Genomic DNA, 24,501 nt, shown 5'->3' with positions numbered 1-24,501 from the left:
TATAGACCCTCTGCCCCCGCAAAAATAGCTGGGGTCTAGGTCACACTCTCGTCCCTTAACTCACAAACCAGTTCACTCTTCGTGCTTCAGGGAGAGTCTTCTTTAAAAGGTGCTTAGTCCTTTTGATCACCCTCCTTTCCAGAGAACAAGTCACTTTTTAACTCTTTATAGCCCTTTGATCTGTTGGATCCCAGCACTGCCAAAACAGGGCTTGTCACTCAGTTGGAGACAGGATATAAGGTCCTCAGAGGTAATATTTTCCCCATTGTCTTTCATGTGTGTGCCTGGGACTATTGTGTTGCTTTTTTGATTGCTTTTCCAACAGCCCTCTCAAGATCGATCAATAAATGCATACAGGAAAGATTTCTAACCCAGTATGCTATAACTTCACCTCACTGACCAGGTCACATAGTGTTCATAAAATGATTACATATCATTATTCTTACATTGCTACAAGCAGCTCCTCATCCATTACAGCAGGTATGTTTGCTATTTATTACTATGTCACTGGTATCCAGGGTACCGGCATGTTAGCACATATCTCTTTTTTTCTGCAATACAGCAAGTGGGTTTTACTTGGCCATACCTGGCATGGTCAGCAGCAATTCAACAGCTCTACAAACTTGCCTCCTCTTAGGTGAGTTATCTGTAGAAATTTGCATTTCAGCTTGATTATACTATTTTGCAATCTTCTCCCTTAAATAAGTAATTCATACAAAGTTCATTAATAGATTATGACTAAAGATTCAAATTATAAATTAGGCTAGAACACAGTCTAGCCTTACTATGAAATTAATTATGTAAGAACAAACCAGTTATTTTCTTCCATACAATTATGAAATGGACTTGTGGAGCCTTTCAGCTGCTGCTCACTGCTGATTATTTAGTCTAAGGGTTGCCTATCTAATTTCATGAAGACTAACACAGACTCTAAAGATAGAATTTTTTCCCAAGTCATAGAAGAGCTAGACATAGTTCTCTGTACAGACAAATAAGGAAGATGAGTTCTAGCTATTGTTAATTTATTTTGGTTCTTAGTGGAAAGAGGGGCTCTATTATAAATGAGCTCATTATGAGAGGATCACTCACATGATAAAGTCGGTACCCTATTTGCACAAAGTGATGTCTCTAATTGCTCAGACCTTTTTATGGTTTGTGTCTGCTTGAGTTAGAGTTCTCTTGTGTAGATAAAACGACTTCTGTAGGAAATCACCTCAGTGCTATAGGACTGTCAGTCTGGAGGGCATCTCCAATGAGATTAATGATGTCTGCCTTAATATAAGAAATTTTGCATAAATGAGATTATAGATTCTGCAGAAACCTGCCAACTCTTATTCATTTGGAGTAAATATTATCTTTAATTAAAAGTTTTAAGGTATCTTGTCCCCAAACTAATGAGATCTACATTGATTTCCCTTAGGAATTAATTTACCTTCTTAATTCTCATTCATTTTGGTGATAGGACTATTTAAATCTTATTCCAACTCTGCACTTTTGTTGAACATACTCATTTACAACAAAAGGTCACTTTGCCATATTGACATCTTGTTGGTATTTATAATACTCTGTTCTCTTTTTTTGGTTCAGCAAGTATTTGTTTAGTTTGTTACCCAAAACATTTATTACTAATATCTTCGTTCATCTTAGTTCTACATACTGTGCAACACTTCTCAATAGCTTTGTTATTTTGGGATATATCGTCTTTGTTTCACACAGAAAACAGATAATTAACCGTGAAGCTAAAAAAATAACTAAGGTAAAATAGAACTGCGTAGATAAGAAAAATGCACTAAAAGAAGTCTGAAAAGTACATTGTGCAATCACTAAAAGATATAAATGGCTCGTTGTATATCTGCACACTCATCAGCTGCTATTTTTCTACAAGGATTAGTTTTAACCAGCAGGGATGTTTTAGATTTAGAAGCGAAAATTGCATTACTGATCTTGGATACACATACATATTTAACTAGGCAAAGCTCCAGCATATAACAGGGCTGTGAGAATGGAAGCCAGTACCCACTTTAGGAAGATACTTTATAAAAGTAGTATTGTTGGCTAGAATAGAATTATTTTAGTTAATTTACACATTTTCTTGTTTCATCAAGAATAAAGACAATGGATCTTAAATATCCATCACTTTCATGTCACAAGTACAACATAATATAGTTTAACACAGGGGTCGGCAACCTTTCAGAAGTGGTGTGCCGAGTCTTCATTTATTTACTCTAATTTAAGGTTTTGCGTGCCAGTAATACATTTTAATGTTTTTAGAAGGTCTCTTTCTATAAGTCTATAATATATAACTAAACTATTGTTGTATGTAAAGTAAATAAGGTTTTAAAAATGTTTTAAACTGGTGGCCAGGACCCAGGCAGTGAGAGTGCCACTGAAAATCAGCTTGCATGCCGCCTTCGGCACACGTGCCATAGGTTGCCTACCCCTGGTCTAACAGTTTAAAACACGAAGGTAAGGCTATGTTTACGGTACTGCAGTAAGTCAACCTAAGTTACGCTACTCCAGCTACATGAATAACGTAGCTGGAGTTGACGTAGCATAGGTCGACTTATTGCGGGTGTCTACACTGCAGTGGGCTGACGGGAGATGCTCTCCCTTCGACTTATCTTACGCCTCTCATTTCCGGTGGAGTACTGAAGTCGACCAGAGAGCGCTTTGCTGTCGATTTAGTGGGTCTTCGCTAGACCCGCTAAATTGACCCCGGTGTATCGATCGCAGCAGTGTCGATCCCACGGTAGTGTAGACATAGTCTAAGAAAGAGAATTATTGAAGGCCACCTTCTGATGCTAGATGGAATTACCATGATAAATAGAACAGTTGTGTTTTGCGTTTTACAGTAACCAAATATCTATTTTCTTAAGCCAAAATTATGGAAGACTTTACCCACTTGCCTTTTCTATATCTTCTTTCTTGTATTTTGGTATGTCTGTGTCTTCAATTTTGTGTACAGTTAAGCACAGCCATACAAATGATTCATGATAAATCAGTGATTTTAAACATTTTTGACTTTACATCTCATGTAAGAAGTGTTGAGATAAATTGATACTTAGAGCTCTGTGAAGCTCAGTGGTTTCTGTTCACAGGGGTTCAAATCAACCTTTTTCTATTTCAGTTCTTGTGGACTTCGTATTCTGAATTTCACTTTGAGATTTGGGGTCAAAGGAACAAAGATTGAAAGTGCTGATTCAAGTAACTAGTGGGATCTATCTAGTGGGGTCCCACAGAGGTCAGTCCTGGGTTTGGTACTATTCAATATTTTCATTAATGACTTTGGTAATGCAGTGGAGAGTATACTTATACAATTTGCACATGACACTAAGCTGGGTGTGGTTGCAAGCACTTTGGAGGATAGGATTAAAATTCAAAACAACCTTGACAAATTTGAGAACTGGTTTGAAATCAACAAGATGAAATTCAATAAAGACAAGTGCAAAGTACTTCACTTAGGAAGGAAAAATAAAATGCATAACTACAAAATGAGGAATAACTGGGTAGGTGGTAGTACTGCTGAAAAAAATCTGGCAGTTATAATGGATCACAAATTGAATATGAGTCTACAATGTGATGCAGTTGCAAAAAAGGCTAATATCCTAGGGTGTACTAACTGGAGTGTCATATGGAAGACAGGGGAGGTAACTGTTCTGCTCTACTCAGCTGAAGTACTGGCATCACACTCTCCGAAAGTTGTGGACAAACTGGAGAGAGTCCAGAGGACAGCAACAAAAATTATAAAAGGTTTAGAAAACCTAACCTATGAGAAAAGGTTAAAAACACTCTTTAGTCTTGAGAAAAGAAGACTGAGGGGGGAACCTGAGAACAATCTTCAAATACGTTAAGGGCTGTTATAAAGAGGACTGTGATCAGTTGTTCTTGTCCTACCTTCAGTGGAGAAGTAATGGGCTTAATCTACAGCAAGGGAGATTTAGGTGAGATATTAGGGAAAGCTTTCTAACTGTACGAGTATTTAAGCTCTGAAACAGGCTTCCAAGAGAGATTGTGGAAACCCCATCATTGGAGATTTTAAGAACAGGTTGGACAAACTCCTGTCTGGGATGGTCTAGGTTTACTTGGTTCTGCCTCAGTGCAGGAGGCTGGACTTGATGACTTTTCAAAGTCCTTCCAGCCCTACATTTCTGTGATTCAAAGTTTAACTGGTTTTGAGGGGGAACCATTAATTGGCTTAAGTTAATTGGAAAAAGGCTCAGTCTTGGTCAAAGGGTCAGTTGGGTCTTGAATTTGTATTGTACTCCCAAACTAGCAGAGTTTCACTTGGTCTGATGATTGTAATTAATGTTTCACTCAGCCCTCGTGATAACTTTATCTAAAGTTATGCTGAAGTCCCTACTCAGCTTTTATTTTGTCCTTACTCTGTGCAAATGCCTATGGATTTAAATTAGAGTTTTGACTAAGGATTCTCTTCATGAATTGGCTGTTAAAAAAAATTCTGCTCCATCAAAAATCAGCTCACACCATCAGGTACTACAGTACTTTCAGATCAGACAGAACAATGCAGCACTTTCTGGACCTGAGTGAAGCCTTTCAGAGAACAGACACTCACTGAGACCATTAGTAAAAGATTTTATGCCTTGTCTGTTGTAATATAATCCACATTGTGAGACAAACCTGCTGTCTTCAGACTAATGAGTGGGCCTGATTCTGCTCTAGTGTAAGTGAGGGCTAATTCCATTGAACTCATATAATGGTACACGTTTGCCCTTGTATGCAGCCAAAACCTCTCATTCTCCCTTAGTGTGTTGTGTACCTTTTCCACCCCAGAAGTTGCTGCACAATACCGTACATAGTTTGAGAGTCATCTTGGAATCTCAGTATACATAATGGTAACATATTCTTAAACACTGCTGCTTTTTCCCTTGGAACTGATAGAAAAAAATAAAATAAAATTATGGAATATTTTACATGCACCACAGAAACACACATCTTATGAGGTTCCAAGTTCTACATGATAAACAAGAAACATTTGGATATTTCCATTAACAGATCAGTTATCAATCATTGTTGCAGAAGCAGAACATATACTGGGACTAACTATAGATAGATTCATCATTGATTTCTACAAGTTCTTGACGATTTTCCACTAATAACACACTTGCAGATGCACTTCCTTCCATCACACATGAATTAGAGTATTATCAATAATTTACAAGCAAATAAATAATGCTTATGTACTGCAGTCAGGGTAACAAATGTCCTTTAGACTGCACCAGAGGTCACCAGCTTGTGACATATATCTTTTAAGCCATCCATAAGGCTGCAGCTACATAAGCAAGCTATTAAAGGAAAGAAAGGTGCAACAAAATTAAAATTGATATTAATCTAAAAGATCTCTGATAAAATATATTTATTAGGTTTCCCCAAAACAACAGTGTAAAGTTATCTGTTCCCTTCCTCAGGTCACTAGTTGACTACATTAACTAAGTACAATGAAAGTTTAACACCCCCCCCCCCATCTATTAATTTAATACATAAGAACATAGGAATAGTCAATGTGGATAAGACCCAACGTTCATCTAGTTCTGTATCCTGTCTCTGACAGTGACTAGTACCAGATGTTTCAGAGGAAAGTGCAAGAAACCCCACAGTAGGCAGATGCAGGATAATCTACCCCTCTCCTCCCTTTAATATTTAATAGAGATTGGTTTAAGACCAAGTATGAGGTTTTATATCTATTCTAAAATGTTTATCCTTAACTATTATAATTCTGAATATAAATAGACAATCCTTTGGATTATTGCTAAATTCTTGACTTCAATAACTTCTAGTGGCAATGAATTCCACAGTTTAATTACTCCTGGTGTGAAAAAGTATTTCCTTTTATCAGTTTTGAATTTTCTACCTTTTAATTTCATTGGCTCTGTCCTTTGTTCTTGTTTTTATAGCACTGCGGTACAGCATATGTTTGTGGTTGGTGGAGAGAAAAATAAACTGGTAAGCTTTTAAAAAAATATTTCTTATTTCTTAAAAGCCAAATCCTGGTTGCAGTGGAAGGATTTGTGCCACTTAATTCAATGGAACCAGGCTTTGGTCCAAAAGAAGTATTTGTTTAAATGGGCTCCACTGTACTTGTCTAAGATAGCTATTGATTCATAAACAACTTTGGCACCACACATCAAGATACTAGGAAGGAGAGGTGAACTCAGTTCATGACTCATTTCACTGAATTGCGGCTGGATCATTTACTATTCCCTTTGGTGTTCTAAAAACGAGTGTATAGAAGTTGCTGCGTTTGAAAGTCCTCTCTGAGTTGATACATTTTACTTCTTAAATACTGAATTAAATCCTGTCTTGGCTGGCACTGTGAGACAGAGAAGAAATGCTGCCAATGCATTGTCTTCTACTGGCATCCTGACACCTCGAAGGACTGTTCTTTGAAGATGGGGGCAATGCCCTGTGGGGATCACTTTGATGCTCCTCTCACTAATGCTTCTTACTAGCAGCAGCATGTGCAGTAACTCACGTAGAAGGCTATACATCCTCATAACCCCTGCAACAAAATAGCAGACCTCCAAGGGAACTTTGTACACAAGCCTGCATGTTAGCAGGCTATTTCTACCACTATATAGAGATCTTACGGTGCTGCTTGCATTGGGATGACAGGGGCAAATAGACTCCCTGGGCCAAATTCTCTGTTGGTTTAAATGGGTGAGACTCCACTGAAGCTCAGCTGAGAATTTGACTGTCCCCTCTTTTGTACCAACGCAGCACAGGGCAGGATTTTGCCTCAGCTGTAATATCAAGAAAACAAAAGTACAAAAAGCACATCAATACACACCCCAGTGGATACAGATTGAATGGCTAACTAGAGTTGATTGACATGTCAGCTATGTGTGTATACAAATTTCATGGCAGTTCAAAACAAACAAACTATTTTTGAGGCTTGACAGCTAAGTGGTTTGCACCAAGTCTGGTCAAGTTTGTGTGAAATCCACAATATGACCACAGTCAGAGGCTTCTCATAGTTGTTGTGTGTATGTGCTCCTGAACAAGGACCTGACTTCCAGGGGTGAAAATCAGAAAGATGCTCAGTATGGTAGGAAAATATCTGTGCCTAGTTTACACCATTTAACTTTTTATTTTTACCTCGGTTAGCCTGAAAGAAAGGCGGCTGTCATTCCCAAAATCTTCAAAGTGGTGGTGGTGCTTGCCTAACCCCTGTCAGATCACTATAGTGAAACTAGCCGTTCAAGAAGCGTGTGCATGACCAGATTACCATAACACCAAAGTCATATAATTAAATTCTGTGACAGTACAAATCCATAGAAAATAATTATTTTCACTGACAGAGAGCAGGATTTTCACATTTTAATAGTCCAGCAGGGGGTTGCTCCCATCCATACAAGGATAAAATCTAAGGATTTTTTCACACCTAAGGAAGATTACTTTTCTAATGGCATTTGTTGCGACCTTCAACTTCTAAGAGTCTGGAGAAGTACAGGCCCATTGCTCAAACACTGAGAATTAACATATATTATAAAACACGTTGCTTTTCTGAACATTCACTGCAAACCTGCTAGTTACAAAAGATTAGATGCATTTGCAGATCAGTTCCACTCTGTCATATTTCCACTTGCTACAGAGCAATGTCAGAGTCAAGGTTGAAGGTAATTTGAGAGGACTGAGAGAGCACAGTGCCCAATTCCCATGCAGTAGGACTCAGCTGTTACTATTTAGATTTAAAGTGTACTGGTGAAAATGAGGTATCCTTGCTTTCTCCTTTTTTACACCTAAGTGTTTTTACAGTGCCAGCTTTAGAGATGTGATGAGTTTTAAATGTGCTTTAAGAAGAAATAGTGGGGTTTCTTGACAGTGCTGGTAGAAAGCTGATCCTAATTTCAATTTGTACAAATGCACACTGTTTTGTGAAGACACATTTATGAACAATTTATAATAAACTAACATGAAAGTCAAATGCCAAAAGCAACATGAGCTGAGGAAATAATGACAAAAGTTATATTTTATTCAAAAATAGAATTAATTTAGATATAGTCACCCAGCTCTGTAACTAGAATGGAAAAAATGCAAGTAAAATTTTTGAAAAAATATAGCAAAATTCACTGAAAAAATTATCCAATAATTATTATTCAGCTGGTTTCAAACACAACAACATACCTGCAAACATAAGATACATTTATTCCTGTCTTGATCAATATAAATTAATAAAGTTCACTACATGCCTGGCTTATATAGTGCATAACTAGAGAATATACAAGTTGCCTCCAGAGGTGGTGAACACCTACTGTGTACAGAGGAAGGTGGTGAACACCTACTGTGTACAGTTTCTAGCACATCCCCAATAATGTGCTAGAAACTGGCCCTTGGCTGTGCCTCCTTCGTGCTGCTCTGATGAGCAATAGAATCAGAGCTCTAGAGACGCCTCTTTGGACTGGGAGGGGAGAAGAGCAGAGAATTTCTTGAAGTCCACTAGGAACCTCACCTTTCAGATATAAATTTACCTGGGTAGCTCTTAGATTCTATAAGATGGGTCCTCTAGAAAGCCATTAGATACATGACCTGCAAACTTGCCCATGCTGCCCTGACAACTTGCCTCAAATCTGACCAGCAGGGATCAACTTTAGGGTTGAGAAGGCATGTTCAGTCTTCATGCATACACACTACTGCCTTCTTTGTTGAGACTACAACTACGTTCCCAGTTAATGCTAACTGTATTGTTGGGTCAGGGAGACATGGATACTCATTTATTGTGGATGGGACTGAGACCATTAACCTCATTTCACATAGGCAACAACAGCTACCAGATCTTGCATCTGAAGAAGTGAGGTTCTTACCCACGAAAGCTTATGCTCCCAATACTTCTGTTAGTCTCAAAGGTGCCACAGGACCCTCTGTTGCTAGCTACCAGATGGTAACTTTTGGTTACTACCGCCTCTGGTATGTGTTCAGATTGGTGACGCAGAGCTGAAGGAGCCTTCATCCCATTACCAGTCCTCTGAACCATCTAGCCCTCCTTGTCCCTGCTTTTCTAAACTAAGGGGGAAATTATATCTATATAGGGAAATGCAATTTAAAAAAAAATGTAACACAATTTAGTTGCTTTCAAAGAGTTATGTTGACTGGGCTTCGGAGAATGGGTTGGGCTAGGCATAGATTGGTGACAGGGGGAAGGCTAGAGAGACTTGCGGTCTAATGAACTGCACTCTACCTGGAAGGGCACTAAGGGCAGCAGTGATAACCACAATCAGACTTGTTGACCTTTACAACTGTATAGGCAGCTAGAAGAAACCCTGCTGAACAACAGCTCAAATGGATGTCACATTTGCTAGATATTCAAGGAAAAGAATACATATACACACTTTTTGAACATGCTATTAAAAGTTGATAAGATAGATACAGTATAGGCCTGTAAAACATCATTGCTTAGATGGAATTAACTATTCACATGAAAGTTACTATTCCAGTAACAAAACATTTCAGTCTCTTCTGCAGTTAAGTGTCTGTGTCTAGCTATGTATTTATAAAGTGCACAATTCACCTTGGTATGTAGGCATGTAAGGACTACAGATACTTTACCAAGTAGGAGTCTGCTCTCTAGCATGGTTTTATTTGTTGTAAAGTTTCCCTCTTCTCTCTTCCTGTGAGATTATACTCTGCAGCCCTATTGTCATCTTGGGGAGAGATTCTCTCTCTTTTATCTCTGCACAGTGGGAACCCCAATAATCCAGATTGGGGCTTTTGGGGGCCTGCAATAATATAAACATTTAATGGTATTTTTACTGCTACAGCTTGAAGAGGTTGTGCTAACATTGTGTTCTGAATATAGCAAGGCTTTGGCTTAGTCTGCTCTATTGTGACAGATTTTCAAAAGATAGGACCCCTCACTGAATTCACTTTGCCTGCTGCAATTTTACAACTTCATCCTCCCCTGTGATTATAGACTATTCTCCAATAGTTCTCCTGTTGGAGAAACTGTCTTCAAAATAGCCCAGTCCTAGTCCATTCAGGGCCTTAAAAATTAGGGCCAGGCCATTGAATTTGAACTGCTTCCCATCAACAGTTTTAAAGATGTCAATATTGCACCACCATAAATCCTCCTGAAGTAAACTATTGTTATGTTAACAATTCTATCTAAGGCCTGGTCTACACTGGGGAAGATCGATCTAAGTTACGCAACTTCAGCTCCATGAATAACGTAGCTGAAGTCGATGTACCTAGACCTACTCACTGCGGTGTCTTCACTGCGGTGAGTCAACTGCTGCCACTCCCCCATCGACTCCGCCTGTGCCTCTCGCAGCGGCGGAGTACAGGAGTCCCTGGGAGAGCACTCGGGGGCGGGGGGGTCGATTTATCGCGACTAGACTAGATGCGATAAATTGACCCCCCTGCTGGATTGATCGCTGCCCGCCGATCTGGCGGGTAGTATAGACATACCCTAAAACTAATACAATAGCTATTAGTAAATTTTCATGCATTTTACCTATTTAAAAATGAACTATAGAGGCACCAGGTAAGTCAGGAGATTGGCAATAGGATAGTGAATATTTTCCCTAAAAATTATCTAATCAAATTCAGCCCTGCTGGATTATAATGGAAATAATCTGTTTTATGATGGCGGTTCAGTAGCCTAAGTGAAATAAGTTAGTTAATGTAGTTCTTAGGGATAGATGTCTGCATCATAACTTTATTGGCAGTCTCAGAAGAGAGCTCAAAGTCTGAATGGATAAAGTTACTGAACTATCCTTTCACCCTATATACACAATTCCTCCAGGTAAGGTTTAAGGAACACTAGGGTTTGACAATGTGAGGAATGTTGGACTGCTGCCCCCCATACTATGGCCACTTTGTAAGTAAATATAAGACTTCTGTCTCCAGAGCCATCACTCTGGTATCTTTCACAAATCCTAAATTCATTCACTGTTTATTTCAGTGCATTCTCTAAAATAGGCAAAACACCAAACTATATATGTGTAATCACATCACATTGTTTATTGTAACCAAAAGGCAGAACAAGAGAAAAAAATAAGTACAGACCAGCATACATGAACTATTGTCACAAATCATGGGTGATAAAGAGTCATCAGAAGTGCATGTAAGATTAGAGTCAGGAGACATAACAATTCACCAAGAATTCTTATGGTTTAATTTAGTTAGGGTTATTTAAAAAACAATTCTCTTTTCCTTTCTCAGTCCTGAACCCATTCCACCCCCACAAGCAGCATTAAGGAACTAAAACAGAGAGGAAAGTAGATCAGCAAAGGAAACTGAAGCTCTCAATGGTGATTTGTAAGGTTCAGGATGAAAGGTGCCTTTTAGGATTTCAAGGAAGTGAGGCCATGGGGGCAGGTATAGATATGACCTGATCCCTGACTGGTAGCAGGAAAAGAAAGAAGCACACGGGGAGAGCTAGTTAGCAAGAACTTATTTTTTGGCCTATTAAAGACCTTAATTTGTGTTCATTGATTTGATTTTCATGTCCACATTGTGCCTGGTGCATCTGAATTCATAGCCAGCCTGTCTGATTTGGAAGCATATTTAGTTTTTCCCTCAGCTGACAATGGCTCACAAACCAAACTTTTGTTGATTATAGCTATATTTTGGATATATTTATATTGGGACCAGTCTTGTAAAATGGTTTTAATCAGTAAGATTTTCAAAGTTCTCCTTATTCTTTCACAGTTAGTAATAGACCAATATTTATTTCTAATGTTATTGTCTGCCCACATGTATTATTTCTGCTGGCTGAAGTGTCTGCCTTACATTGACAGGAAAATGAATAATTTATTTAATCATTCATAGAACATTATTCAGTAAATGCAAGACAAATAGGATATGGGAAGTTTACACAACCTCAATCATGCAGTCTAGTCTTAAGTCATGTCCACAATATTCAACTATTAAGACCCCAAGGATTCAGACTCTGTCCTTAAGCAAACTTTACTTGCCTATTTAGAAGCAGACTCAGCACGCAGAGTGAGTTCACCACCATCCAAGATCGTGCCTTACTAGCAAACTTGGTAATTCACTACTGATTGTAGTAACGGTGGAAATTGTAGTGTAAACAAGAGTTGGGTATTTTTACTGTATTGTCTAAGGTTCTAAAAATGCCCAAGTCCAGTCTACACTAAGCTTCCACTGTTGCTACAAGTGGAGCTATATCACTGGTAAATTATGGCTATGAAGTTTCCTTGTGTAGACAAGATCCCAAAATGGTGAGGACTCCCAAATGTCCATGTAGCAACCATATGCCAGGCTCATCCTCTGACAGCATTAAAGATGACTGGCACAAGAATTTTACAAAGTTCCATTAACTTTTTGAATGTTTTGAATGTTCCCAGTAGTCAGGTACAGCAGGATACCCAGTGCACTGTTAACATTTAACTGCATCATAAGTCTTAAAGGACAAGAAGATGCCATTTAAATTAATTTAAAGCCCTCTCCACCTAGCTATTGGGGCTATTCAGCAGGGTACATTTAAAACTATAGAATTCTGTACAATTATTTTGTTGGTTACCTGTATCAGTAATCTGCAAATGGTGCTATAAAAATCTAACTGTAGAATGATGTGCTCATCATCCCAAATGGTGTTTGGGGAACTTCAGCACAAGATTTTAAACAACTTCTTTTCCTTCTATTGCAGGTTTTAGCTATTCCCATCCTCCAATGCCAGATCCAGCTCTCTATTATGCTTCAACATGGACTTTGCAGTTGATATTTCACTACTGATTGATCATCAGTAACAAATGAGCCCTGCCTACACAGGTACATCCCAGTTTTTCCATTACTGAATGATTTTATAACTTTTCAAAATACCCTGAAGTTGTAAAAATGCAATTATAAAACAAATACATCTAATTCAAAATAAAAACATTAACAACATTATGGAACTGTGCAATGTTGGATAATGCAGGAATTTTGAGCTGAACATGGCTTGGAAATTGAACATTATTATTGTTTATAAAAGACATACAAGTAAATTAGAAAGAGGACAATGCCAAATAGAGAACTTTTGAAAATACTCATTTTGACCACTGCTTCTCTGACAATTAATGCAGCTTCTCTTCATTTAGTTGCAGGAGACTTGATACATTTAAAAGTAAACAATTATTTTAAACATGTCCCAGTGAGACTTTCATTGTTGTTAAAAATGAAAACTGCATCCCAACATATTTTAATCCCCCCTTTTCCCCTGAAAAAAGGTATAATCTACCCAAAAGTAGATCTCTATAATGTCTTTTTGAACAGGTCTGGGTTATGGAAAGGTAATATTGAAAAAGTGACTGCGTTTGCCCATGGCTTGATGCCAGTTATTTCCAGGTGATTTGTCCATAGATGTTAGGTTTACATTTCTCCTTCTTTAACACAAGTTTTTCACTACAGATGTGTTAGGTACCTCGGAAGAGCCTTTTTTTTCTTTTGTTGCATTTAATTATGTAGCTGACTGGTATGTTTTTGGACAATGAATGGAAATTCAGATTTGGTTTTGAAATACACTAATCGGTGTTCACTAGAGGGAACAAAAAATGGTACCAAAACTTTAGTACTGCTTTCCCTCATTCTACCAAAAATATTATGATTTTTGATTTAATTTGTTCATAAATTGAATGCTACCCCAGATGTGACTAATCTTTCAATTAGCAATGTGTTTTAAAGGGCCATTTGGATACCTGAAAACCTTATATTCTGAAACACTCTTTCCATCTAGTTTTGAGAACTGCAGAGACAATTTTAGTCTTGTTCAATATACTTCTGTACAGGTGCACACAACAATATATGAAGCATTTCCCATTAATAGGTCACACACAGAGCTGACCTCTCTAAAATGCCAAACATTTTAAAACTGTTTATGAAATGCATTTCTTGAAACCAGCTGAAAATCTGCACGTTTGGGTTTAAAAGGGATAGCAGTGCTATTTATCATACATGCTTATTGAATCTTTACGAGCATGATGGCAGTGGGAAGATGCAAAAGTAGAGTTAAACCCAGTGTTTCTGTCTATTAAAAAATACAGCCTCATATATTTTCATTCTAGTTTGTCCGCCCAAGACATGCGTTGTACTGGTGAGGAACAGAGTAAGGGCCAGGGCAGCAGTGGATGTACAGTTCAGCACATCTCTTCAGCAGCCTCTGCTGGCATGATGCATGCAGAAGCCCAGATTAAAAGCTGTTTCTCCCCGGGAAGACAGTAGTAGCACTACCACAGGCCCTACTTTGAGCTGAATCCCTCTTGGGGAACAGGAGGCCTTGATGACCCCAGGAGATGTAATTTATATCGTCCTGCTGCAGCATTAGTAAATTTGGCCCTAAGCCTTTCCCCGTTCTTTGACAGTCTCATCTCTTCATTCATCACTAAAGTGCTACCTATATCCAAATTATTCTGAATATTGAATACATGTAACTCACAATGAATAAAAGGGGATAATGAGTGAGAGTAAAGCATGTATCTCCATTCAGATGAAACTTGTGTTCTCCTTACAACTCACATTTACTTTTTAAGAGATGTTAACAGTCAAAAAATTTTACAGGAGAATTTTCTTAGCATTCATGAAGAAATTCTGTATGATGTTCACTGTAATTCACTCAAGCCACAGGACTGCCCATCAGCCTTTCTTGCCGAAGAGCAACCAATCTCTGGAACCACTTTTCCTCTGCTTCTGCCTTCTCAATGAATAGCTGTAGAGGGGGAGGGAAGAAAACTAATTTTAACCTTCTGTTGTTGATTGGATTTTGATAATATCGTATTGATACAGATATTGCATATTTCACTGCTGTCAAAAACAAAAAAGTGCAACCAAACATGGAAATGAAATACAAAATCTGTGTTAAAAGGTTGAGATTTTAATCATATGAACATCAGGAAATTTAAAGTTATGGCTTCCACAGCAATTGCAGTTCTGCCATATCGTACAGCTAGTACATCTTTATTAAACATATGCAGTATAATACAGCAAAATACTATAAATGCACCGTGTGTATCTGAATTAGTTGCTGTAGAAGCTTTACTTTTGTTTCCTTTACTTGTGTGTGACTGAAATTTCAAATACAAACACTGCATTAATATAGTTCTTTGAATTAAATACAATCATCCTGTGGCGTGGATGGAAGTAGGAAACCTCAGCTGTGTGCTGAAATGATGGCAGAAGCTTGGAAATATCTGTTAGTAGAGCTAAAAAGCACAAACATGAGATTCCACTTAATTAGGAGTGCATAAAATATGAGAGCAAACTTTCACTTTGATATTGGATTGAGGTGGGATTTTATAATGTGCATATAGGTCAGATAGAATTCCCACAGCCAGAAGTCAGGCCTGGTAAACATGGGGAAGTTGTACTGGTTTAATTAGTTTTTAAACTAATTTAGTTAAACTGGTTCAAACTCTTATGTGGACACTCCTATTTCCATTTAAAAGTTTCCACACAGGAATTTGAGCCAGTTTAGCTATGCTGTTTTAAATTCACACCTTAGTTTAAACCAGTTTAACTCGCTAATGTAGATAAGCCCCTAGAGTTTGATGAGTGTGGTATTCAGAGGGTATGTCTATACAATACTGCAATGTAAGCCTGGGCTCAGGCTCAAGCCCAAACCTCATTTCTGTCTACACACAATTCTGTCTGACTCAGGCCATCAGGCCCTCTAGCCCAGACCTGCAAGGGGGCTGGGTTCAAGCTCGAGTCCCACAGGACTCAAGTCCAAACTTCTCCGTCATTTAGCATGGATGCAACTTGGGTCTGGGCCCTCCCAGACTCAGGTACTGACAGTCTGCCAACACTATCCCACAATCCCATGGGAAGTGTCCTTTGTCCTTCCTATCCCAAGACTATCCAGTTGACTCCCAGGAAATAGAAACAGCCCCCGATTCAAGTACAGCTGCTCAGTGTTTAAGCTTCACTTTATCTGCTGAGTTGCAAGCAGAGTGAACCTTCTCCTGCATTTGTAATGGCTATTGACATGAAGAAGACTTTTGTCAAGCATTGCTTCCTGGTCATGAGAACAGAGTCAGATTTTGGTTAATCTTTAGTGTGAGGTGAGCAAAATATTCGACTTAGCAAGAGTTCCAGGAATGATTACATGTACCAGAAAATAGTGAAGAAGCTGGCAGTGCTGGGGATTCACCAAACTGGGGATCAGTGCATGGAACAGATTAAGTGGCTCGAGAATGACTACTGAACAGACAGGGATAAGAACCACACCTCTGGGAACTCACTGTCATCCTGCCTCTTTTATAAGGAGTTTGACTGGGTGCTGGGTACTGCACCAAGCACTGAGCCAATAGCGCTTCACGACAGTCCAGTCAGCCTGGATGGCAACCTTCAAACCCCAGAATCCAGTATCCCACTGGAGAGGAGCCAGCAAGTGCTGGACCAAGCTGCCAGAATGACTCTGGTGCTCACGCTGGTCCCTGAGGAGGCTTTGCTGTTGGAGCAGCTGCAACAAATCCTAGGTCTCTCTTTGGAAGAGCTGTTTGATGACTTCCCCCCAGAGGAGCAGCTCATTGTGGAACCAACAGCAGAAACACAAGAAGCAGAAGTAGCCCCTCAGCCTGGTAAGTTTCTGGCTCCATGTCTGTTGTTATTAATATAAGGATAGGAGGGATTTCTGGTTTATGACCCCATGCAAAATTTATTACAAGCCATAGGCAGGGGTGTGTGTCCACCTTGGCACCACTCCCTCTTCCCCATATCACTGCATGGAATTCAAAATGGAGACCAGGAAGCGCATGTCTCTACATCAAGCCATACTGTAAATCCACAGTTCTTGCCACAAGCCCTCTATTGGTGGGAATCGTGTCCCAGCCTGTCTGTGAAGGTAGACTCCCGATAGGCAGAAAACTCTGGCATCATGAAATTTTCCAGTGCAGCCTACATTGGCATCCATAAATCGGCCTCTGTGGTCCACAATGACCTGCATAACAATGGATTAGTACACTTAGTGGTTATGTACTCATGTGTTCCTTGAGGAGGGTAAACTATGGACACGCGAGTCCAATCAATGGCCACGATGCAGTTTGAAAACCCCATTCTGTCAAAACCAGCAATTTCTTCAGGGACATTGTTTGTACCCACCACTTTTGGGTAAATCACTTGCCTGATTGCCTCAGTAACCTCCACCCTCACTTTATCCACAGATGACTTGCCAGTATCAAACTGGTTAGCAATGGATCTTTAGCAGTCTGGAGTAGCCAATTCCCAGAGAGTTATAGCAACCTGCTTCCGGACTAGTATGGCTACCCTCATGCATGTGTCCTGATGCTGGAGATCAAGACAAGCCACTTACAAAGCTCCAAAAATGTAGCTTTCTTCATGCAGAAGTCTGGGAGCCACTACTGGTCATCCCATGTCAGTATGCACTTGTGGCCCTGCTCCAGAAGGACAGGTCTACATAGGGGGATCAGCAGCTATACCAAGAGTCCCGAGCAACCTCAGCCTGTTTGAGTCTTCCATTTCTGTATCATCCTCCTTTTCCAACAGGTGCCTTCAGTAGTCAGAAAACATCCACAGAATGTCCACTAGCATCTCATGGATGCTGTTCCAGTTTCCCGAAACAAGAGTGAAAGCCCAAGCAAAAGAAGCTCTTCAAATGGTGACTCCTCCATGTTGCTAGTTCTGGATGCTGGGAGCATGCAGACTCAAAAGATGGCTCAGCAGGGGATGTTGGTGGGATGTGACAGCTTTCTGTAACATGCAGGGTGGACAGTCAAGTTTTCCAACACTGCACTACGAACCAAGGGCTAGAGCAGCCACAGTTGGGGAGGGCACAAGGAAGCCCAGAATATGGTAGTTTGACTCAGGTCTGTGTACTGTAGTGCGGATGCGAGGGCCCAGTTTGGGGCCCAGGTCCAGAAATTGTAAACCTAGGGTCACAATTAATGTAGATGCTCAAGCTCTGGGCTTACAAACCCAGGATCTGTGGACTTGAGTCCCACTAATGCTGGGGTTACATTGCAGTGTAAGCATACTCTGAATCACACTGGTTCACCAATTATCAAACCACAGAAACTTTTAAACAATTTCCACTGACTTTTCATAGATTTGCATAGGGACTTAAATTGAATTAATGGCTTTAGGAAATCACTACACAACTCTGAAAATGTAGGAATTTTTAGGGGACAGTGTTTGATTCATCCATTGGTTATATACAATGTAATTTGTGTATTTTTTGCTCTCATTTTATACTGTATATTAACTGGACACATAATTTAGAATGGATCATTATCTTATGGGTTAAAAAAAATGATCAAATGATTCATGAAGAAGCAGGCCAAAGAGATTGCTCCAGTTATTACTCAACAGAGGTAACTTTTCAAATGGATTGGGTCATACTTTTCTCTATGGAATCTTAAAACTTCCATAAGTTTTCATCACACCCTTTCTACTATTTTTCCTCTAAAGCTACTACAACTTCTGCCATTCTCTGCTTAGATATCTCTGTTACAGGGTTACAGGTAACACAGCAGTAATATATACATCCTGGATAAATGAAAGTTAAAAGATATTTATTTATTTTTTTAAAGGCAGACTGTCACTCATTCACTTTAAAATTTCACTTTCACTCAGAACCGTGTTGGGCCCATCTCCTAATACTTCACTATTTTAGATTATGTGGATTGTCTGATCCTTTTCCAGCTAATGGTGAGCTCATCAGTAAATAGTCTTTGGAACCTAGAATCTTTGACAAGCAACACTGCAAAAGTATTAGGTCATGTGACCTTGACTCCACCTAGTAGACCTTGTTATTTCAAGGGTGCAATAAATATCAACACTCTTACATTTGGATGCGCTAAAGAGTTATCATCTTGGTACTTTATGGCAGTAGGAATGTTGCCAGGTGCTATTTCTTTTTCAGTATTAGACAGATCGACAGTTCCCACTCCTACAGTTGCAGGTTCACATTTTAGTTCACCAGGTTCTGTTGACTAAAAGGAAAAAAACAACACATTTGGATGCTATCAAGGATGTAGAATACCGTTCCTGATAAACACCCAAGCATTATAATATGTTCGGATTACAACCATTAAATAACTAATCCACAAAACAATAATCATCATCTTCATACTTCTCAAAACGGATAACAGGAACTGCCTGCACATGTCAAACTGGTAATGCGAAGTGAGGGAGAACCACTGCCAAGTAGGGAAGTGAAAGAGCAGAGCTGCAGTTTTTTTTCCATAGAGCACATTTATTGAAAAATTGTGTGAAACTTTTAAAGTAAATACATACTTGAAAGGACAATAATTGTACTCTTTTCAATGGAACACTCAGTGACGATTAAAAACACTCCATTATCTCAATGGAACACTCATTTGCTTATGCACTTCCTCTTATAAAGGGAAGAGTGTGTGGTTTCTGAACAAAGACAGAAGCCTGGTCCACACTTAAAAATTAGATCGACCTATGTCGCTTAGGGCTGTGAAAAATTTTGCACCCTGAGCACCATAGTTAGGTTGAAATAAACACCAATGTAGACACAGTTAAGACGACAGAAAAATTCCTCTGTCGATCTAGCTACTGCGTCTCAGAGAGGTGGATTAACCATATACAGGGTTTTCCCCTCGATGTAGGAAGCATCTACACTACGTCCTATAGAGACCTAGCTGCAGCTGTGCCGCTGTAGCGCTTGTAGTATAGACATAGCTTCAGTGGCCAGAGTTAGGTTACAATTTTCAAACCTGGATGTCTTAAGTCATATTTAGGCACTGAAATAAAAGTGGCCTGACTTTCAGAGTTGTGGAGCCCTCTGAAAATCAGTCCACTTTTATTTTGGTGCATAAATATATTTTTAGAAGTCTAGCTTTAAAAATATTTACCTTTTATATTAGTAGGAACATAAACTACCTTATTGCCTTTGCACAATGATTTGTCTAACCCTCGCCCCTCCCTTTTTCTTTACACCTTTGTGTTCTGACATAATGACTTTTAAAAAAAATGTTCTAAAAAACCAAACTCCTAAGCCAGTCCTTGACCATCTTGCCATTTCGACAATATATTTCACCTCATCCTAAACTCTCATGCATTTCCAGTCCTGTCACTCATCCTTACTTCAACATCAAATATCTATGTACATGTTTGAACTCTGATACTGGGAATGAGGATTGCCAATGTGACGTATCAAGGGAAATTGCATTAATGCTGCAGCTTCCACCTGGCACCCCAGGCGGGTTATCCACAAAGATAGGCTATTGACAACTTACCTTTTTGACTTCTTTACTTGATCTGAATGTCTGTGGAACAAAAGAGTCACTTTCAATAGCTTCAATTTCTTTTACTCGTTTCACTTGTTCTACCAGGGTGGCTTGGTCTACAAAAGAGAGGATAATGTCAGTATATTTCAGTGTAAGCTTATGATCAGTGCTGTGCCTAAGCAATACTATCTCTAGATATTTTACTATTTATGAAATATGTACTAGGAAAAAACCTTCAATGAAAGCTAAAATATTCTGTTACAAAGAAACATTCCTGCTTTATTAAGAACAAGAAGAGTGATTACGCTGTAATTGCTTTATTCATGATGCTGACATAAAAATTTGCTACTTACATGTTAACAGTGTCAGAACTGCAGTGTTTGGATGTATTGAAAAAATCAGGGATTCTGGAATAGTGTGGTTTTGTAACAAATGTCCATTAAAAGAAAAAGTTACTTACCTTTTATAACTGGAGCTCCTTTGAGATGTGTGGTCCCTATCTGTATTCCACTATGGGTATGCATATACTCCATGCGCCTAGAGCTAAAGAATTTTGAAAGGAGTGTCCGTTGGTCTGCAGATGCGCCTTGGTTCACCTCATGCCTCTAACTGAGGAGATAAAGGGCAGGACAGACCAACCACCTCTCCAGTTCCTTCTCCACCTTGAATCAGACAAGATCTGAAGCAGAAGGGAAGGAGGGTGGGTAGTGGAATATAGATCTCCAGTTACTATAAGGTAATTAACTTCTCTTCTTCGAGTGCTGGTCCCTATATGTAAGTCCAGTGTGGATGACTAACCAGCAGTACTCAAATAGGAGGAGGATGCAAAGTCATAAATGGCAGAGCCGAACAAAAGCTCTGTTGTTTCAACAGATGCATCAGCAGAGGAGTCCTGTACCAAGGCGAAAGTGTCTAGCAAACGTGGACTGAATTCCACATAGCTGCCTTGCAGATGTCAAGTAGAAGCACCTCTTGAAACGATGCCATAGATATTGCTTGTGCTCTTGTGGAATAAGCTCTTACCAAGGAGGAGAGGGAAGATTAGACAGCTGATAGCAGAGCAAAATACAGACCGAGATCCATTATGAGATTCTTTGAGAGACTATAGCCTGACCCCTGACCCTTTTCACTACTGTAACAAATAGTCTAGGGGATTTCCTTATTGTTTTTGTTCTCTGCAGGTAAAAGGCTAAGGCTTGCTGAATGTCAAGGGACTGGAACCTCCTTTCTTCTGAGAATATGTGAGGTTTTGAGATGAACATAGGTAAGTGGATAGATTGGTTCAGGTGAAACTCGGACTATTTTGGGGGTGAATTTAGGGTGTAAACGCAATGAAACCTTGTCCTTATGGAATAGCGTAAGGAGGATCCACCATCAATGCCCAGGCTCACCAATCCTCCCAACTGAGGTGATGGCTACCAGGAATGTGACCTTCATGGACAGGGAACACATGGAACAAGAAGCTAATGGTTCAAAAGGAGGCTTAGTAAGTACTGAGAGAACAAGGTTAAATTCCCATGGAGGAATATGCGTTTTTTTTATAGGCAGAAAAGTTCTGATTAGGGCTTTCCAGAATTTGCTCATCAGAGAGTATGCAAAGATTGAGTAGTCCTGTGTAGGCAGATGGTATGCACTAACTGCTGCCAAGTGGACCCAAAAGGAACTGACAGACAAACCTGCTGTCTTCAAGGAAAGAATACAGTCCAGAATGAAAACAATAACTGTGGCTTCTGGAGAAATAAGTCTTGGATGCATCCACATAGTGTAATGCTTCCACTTGGCTAGGTAACATTTTCTAGCGGAATCTTTCCTACTATTAGAAAGGATGTTCTGTACAGCTTCTGAACACAATTGCTCTGAGAACAATGCCCATCCAAAAACCAGGCTCTGAGATCAAGTGGACATGGGTTAGGATGCCTTATCTTGCCATTCCCTTGAGTCAGGAGACCAGGAAATGTAGGAATGATTGGTGCCCAAGATGACATGCATAGGAGGTTTGGGAACCAAAACTGTCCAGGCCAGTTGGGAGCAATGAGAATGACTCATACCCTGTCCTGCCACATCTTGCACAAAACTTGAGGCAGGAGTGGCAGTGAAGGGAAGGCATAGTTCTGATGGTCTGACCATGGAAGGAATAGTGTCGCCCTGTGAGTGGTGACCCAGGGCTCCTCTGGAACAGTGTAGATTGCACTTCCTGTTTGATTGGCAGGTGAATGGGGGGTCCCCCACAGAGCGAAAATATTGTTTGCCAGAGAGTCTTGAAGCTCCTGCTTGTGACAGACAGACAGCAAAGTGTCTGCTGAGAGAGTCCGCTAGCACAGTGTTTCTCAACGACTGGTCTGTTGACTGGCACCAGTCCCTAAAATCTCCCTGACACAGTTTAGGAAGGCAGCAAGTTGGTCCCTGGTATCAAAAATGTTGAGAAACTCAGCGCTAGCTGAGAGGTTGTCTGGTGAAGGGTAATCTGATTGCTGATGCACCAGTTCCACAGACCAAGCGCTTCTGCGCACCGGGAGGTGGGGGTGAATCTAACTCCTCCTTGTTTGTTGATGTAAAAGACAGTTGTAATTTTGTCTGACATTATGAAGGCATGGTAAATAAATGGGAGGAAGGTTTTGCAAGCTCTTTAAAGTGCTTGTAGCTCTAGAACATTGATGTGCTTCCTAGACTCTAGAGGTCCAGGTGTACTGTTATCCATGCAAGCTCCCCAACCAATAGAGATGTGTCAGTAGTGATTGTCCTGTCTAGTGCAGAGGCAAGAAAGGGAATACTGACACAAATCCGATGGGGATTCTTCCACCATGACAGGGACCATATCACTTTGGTGTCAAGAGTCACTGTGATGATCATGGATGGTCAGTTTGGCAAGTACACAGTTTGAAGCCATGCCTGTAGGCAATAAAGGTGTAGTCTTGGAAAAGGTGTGACGTAAGTGCATGAGGCCACATGGCCTTGGGGCAGGGCCGGCTCTAACTTTTTTGCTGCCCCAAGCAGAAAAAAAAGCGCCGCGCCGCTGGAACCCCCCCCCCCCGCCCCCCCCCCCCCCCCCAGCGTTGCGCCGCCGGAGCCCGCCCCCCCGCCGAGCGCCACACCGCCAGAACCCCTCCCTGAGCACCGCGCCCTGCGCCGCCCCCCCGCCAAGCGCTGCGCGCCGCGCCGCCGGAGCACCCCCGCTGAGCGCCGCCGGAGCACCCCCCACCGCGGAATGCCGCGCTGCGCTGCCCCCCGCCACCCCAAAATTGGCCGCCCCAAGCATGTGCTTGGTTGCCTGGTGCCGGCCCTGCCTGGGGTGCGGGGGGAGATAGAGGTCTCTGGTAGGGTTGTAAACTTTCTGATTGCAGAAAACCAAACAGCCTTGCCCTGCCCCTTCTCTGAGGCCGCCCCGCTCACTCCATCCCCCCCACTCTCACTCTCCCCCACCCTCGCTCACTCGCTCATTTTCACCAGGCTGGGGCACAGGGGGTTGAGGTGCAGGGGGGTGAGGGCTCCAGCTGGGTGTGCAGACTCTGGGGTGCAGGCTGGGGATGAGGGGTTTGGGGTGCAGGAGGGAGCTCTAGCCTGGGGCTGAGGGGTTTGGAGTGTGGGAGAGGGCTCCGGGAGGGGATGAGGGCTCCAACTGGGGGTGCAGGCTCCGGGGTGGGGCCAGAAATGAGGGATTCGGAGTGTGGGAGGGGGTTCTGGGCTGGGGGTTTGGGGGAAGGGAAGGTGAAGGCTCCAACTGGGGGTGCAGGCTGGGGGTGAGGGGTTTGGGGTTCAGGAAGGGGCTCCAGGCTGGGGCCAAGGGGTTCAGAGTGCAGAAGAGGGTACGGGCTCTGGGAGGGAGTTTGGGTGCAGGAGGGGGATCAAGGCTGGGCAGGGGTTTGGGGTGCGGGACTGGGTGTGGTTCCCGGCCAATGGGAATTGTGGAGCCAACGTTCGGAGCGGGGGCAGCGTGTGGAGCCCCCTGGCCGTCCCTGCTCCTAGGAGCCGGACATGCTGGCCATTTCCGGGAGCCATGCAGAGCCAGGGAGCCTGCCTTCACCCCGCTGCGATGCTGATCGGACTTTTAGTGGCTTAGTCAGCAGTGCTGACTGGAGCCGCCAGGGTTCCTTTTTGACTGGGCATTCTGGTCGAAAACTAGATGCCTGGCAACCCTACTCTCTAGGGTGGTTTATGATCTAGTCTATAACAACATTCATAGCCTGAAACTTGTCTCTTGGCAAGTAACCCTTTCCGTGATAGATTTAAGGATGTCCCAATGAAGGCCAAAGTCTGTGTAGGGGTGAGAATGGATTTTTCAGCATTTATGTTGACCCACAGAGAGGACCTGTAGTATTGTTGAAGTCGATGCCTGAGT

At 41.1% G+C, this 24,501-nt stretch overlaps 1 protein-coding gene across 2 annotated transcripts in view; it reads right to left on the bottom strand.

Annotated features, from left to right (window-relative positions):
- Window positions 1–10,954: 10,954 nt before the first annotated feature.
- Window positions 10,955–24,501, bottom strand: part of RSRC1 (arginine and serine rich coiled-coil 1) — a 344,188-nt gene continuing 330,641 nt past the window's right edge. For both annotated transcript variants that reach the window (XM_034781218.1, XM_034781219.1), the window contains exons 8-10: window positions 20,175–20,281; window positions 18,753–18,899; window positions 10,955–14,659 (exon numbers count right to left, since the gene is read on the bottom strand). In XM_034781218.1, coding sequence (XP_034637109.1) covers window positions 14,567–14,659; window positions 18,753–18,899; window positions 20,175–20,281 — 347 coding nt within the window. In that variant the 3' untranslated portion in view covers window positions 10,955–14,566. The remainder of the gene's footprint in view (window positions 14,660–18,752; window positions 18,900–20,174; window positions 20,282–24,501) is intronic.

Source organism: Trachemys scripta, chromosome 9 (assembly GCF_013100865.1).
Source record: "Trachemys scripta elegans isolate TJP31775 chromosome 9, CAS_Tse_1.0, whole genome shotgun sequence".
Classification (NCBI taxonomy): domain Eukaryota; kingdom Metazoa; phylum Chordata; order Testudines; family Emydidae; genus Trachemys; species Trachemys scripta.
Note: the sequence above shows the minus strand (reverse complement) of the source record. Positions and strands in the feature narration are given on the sequence as shown.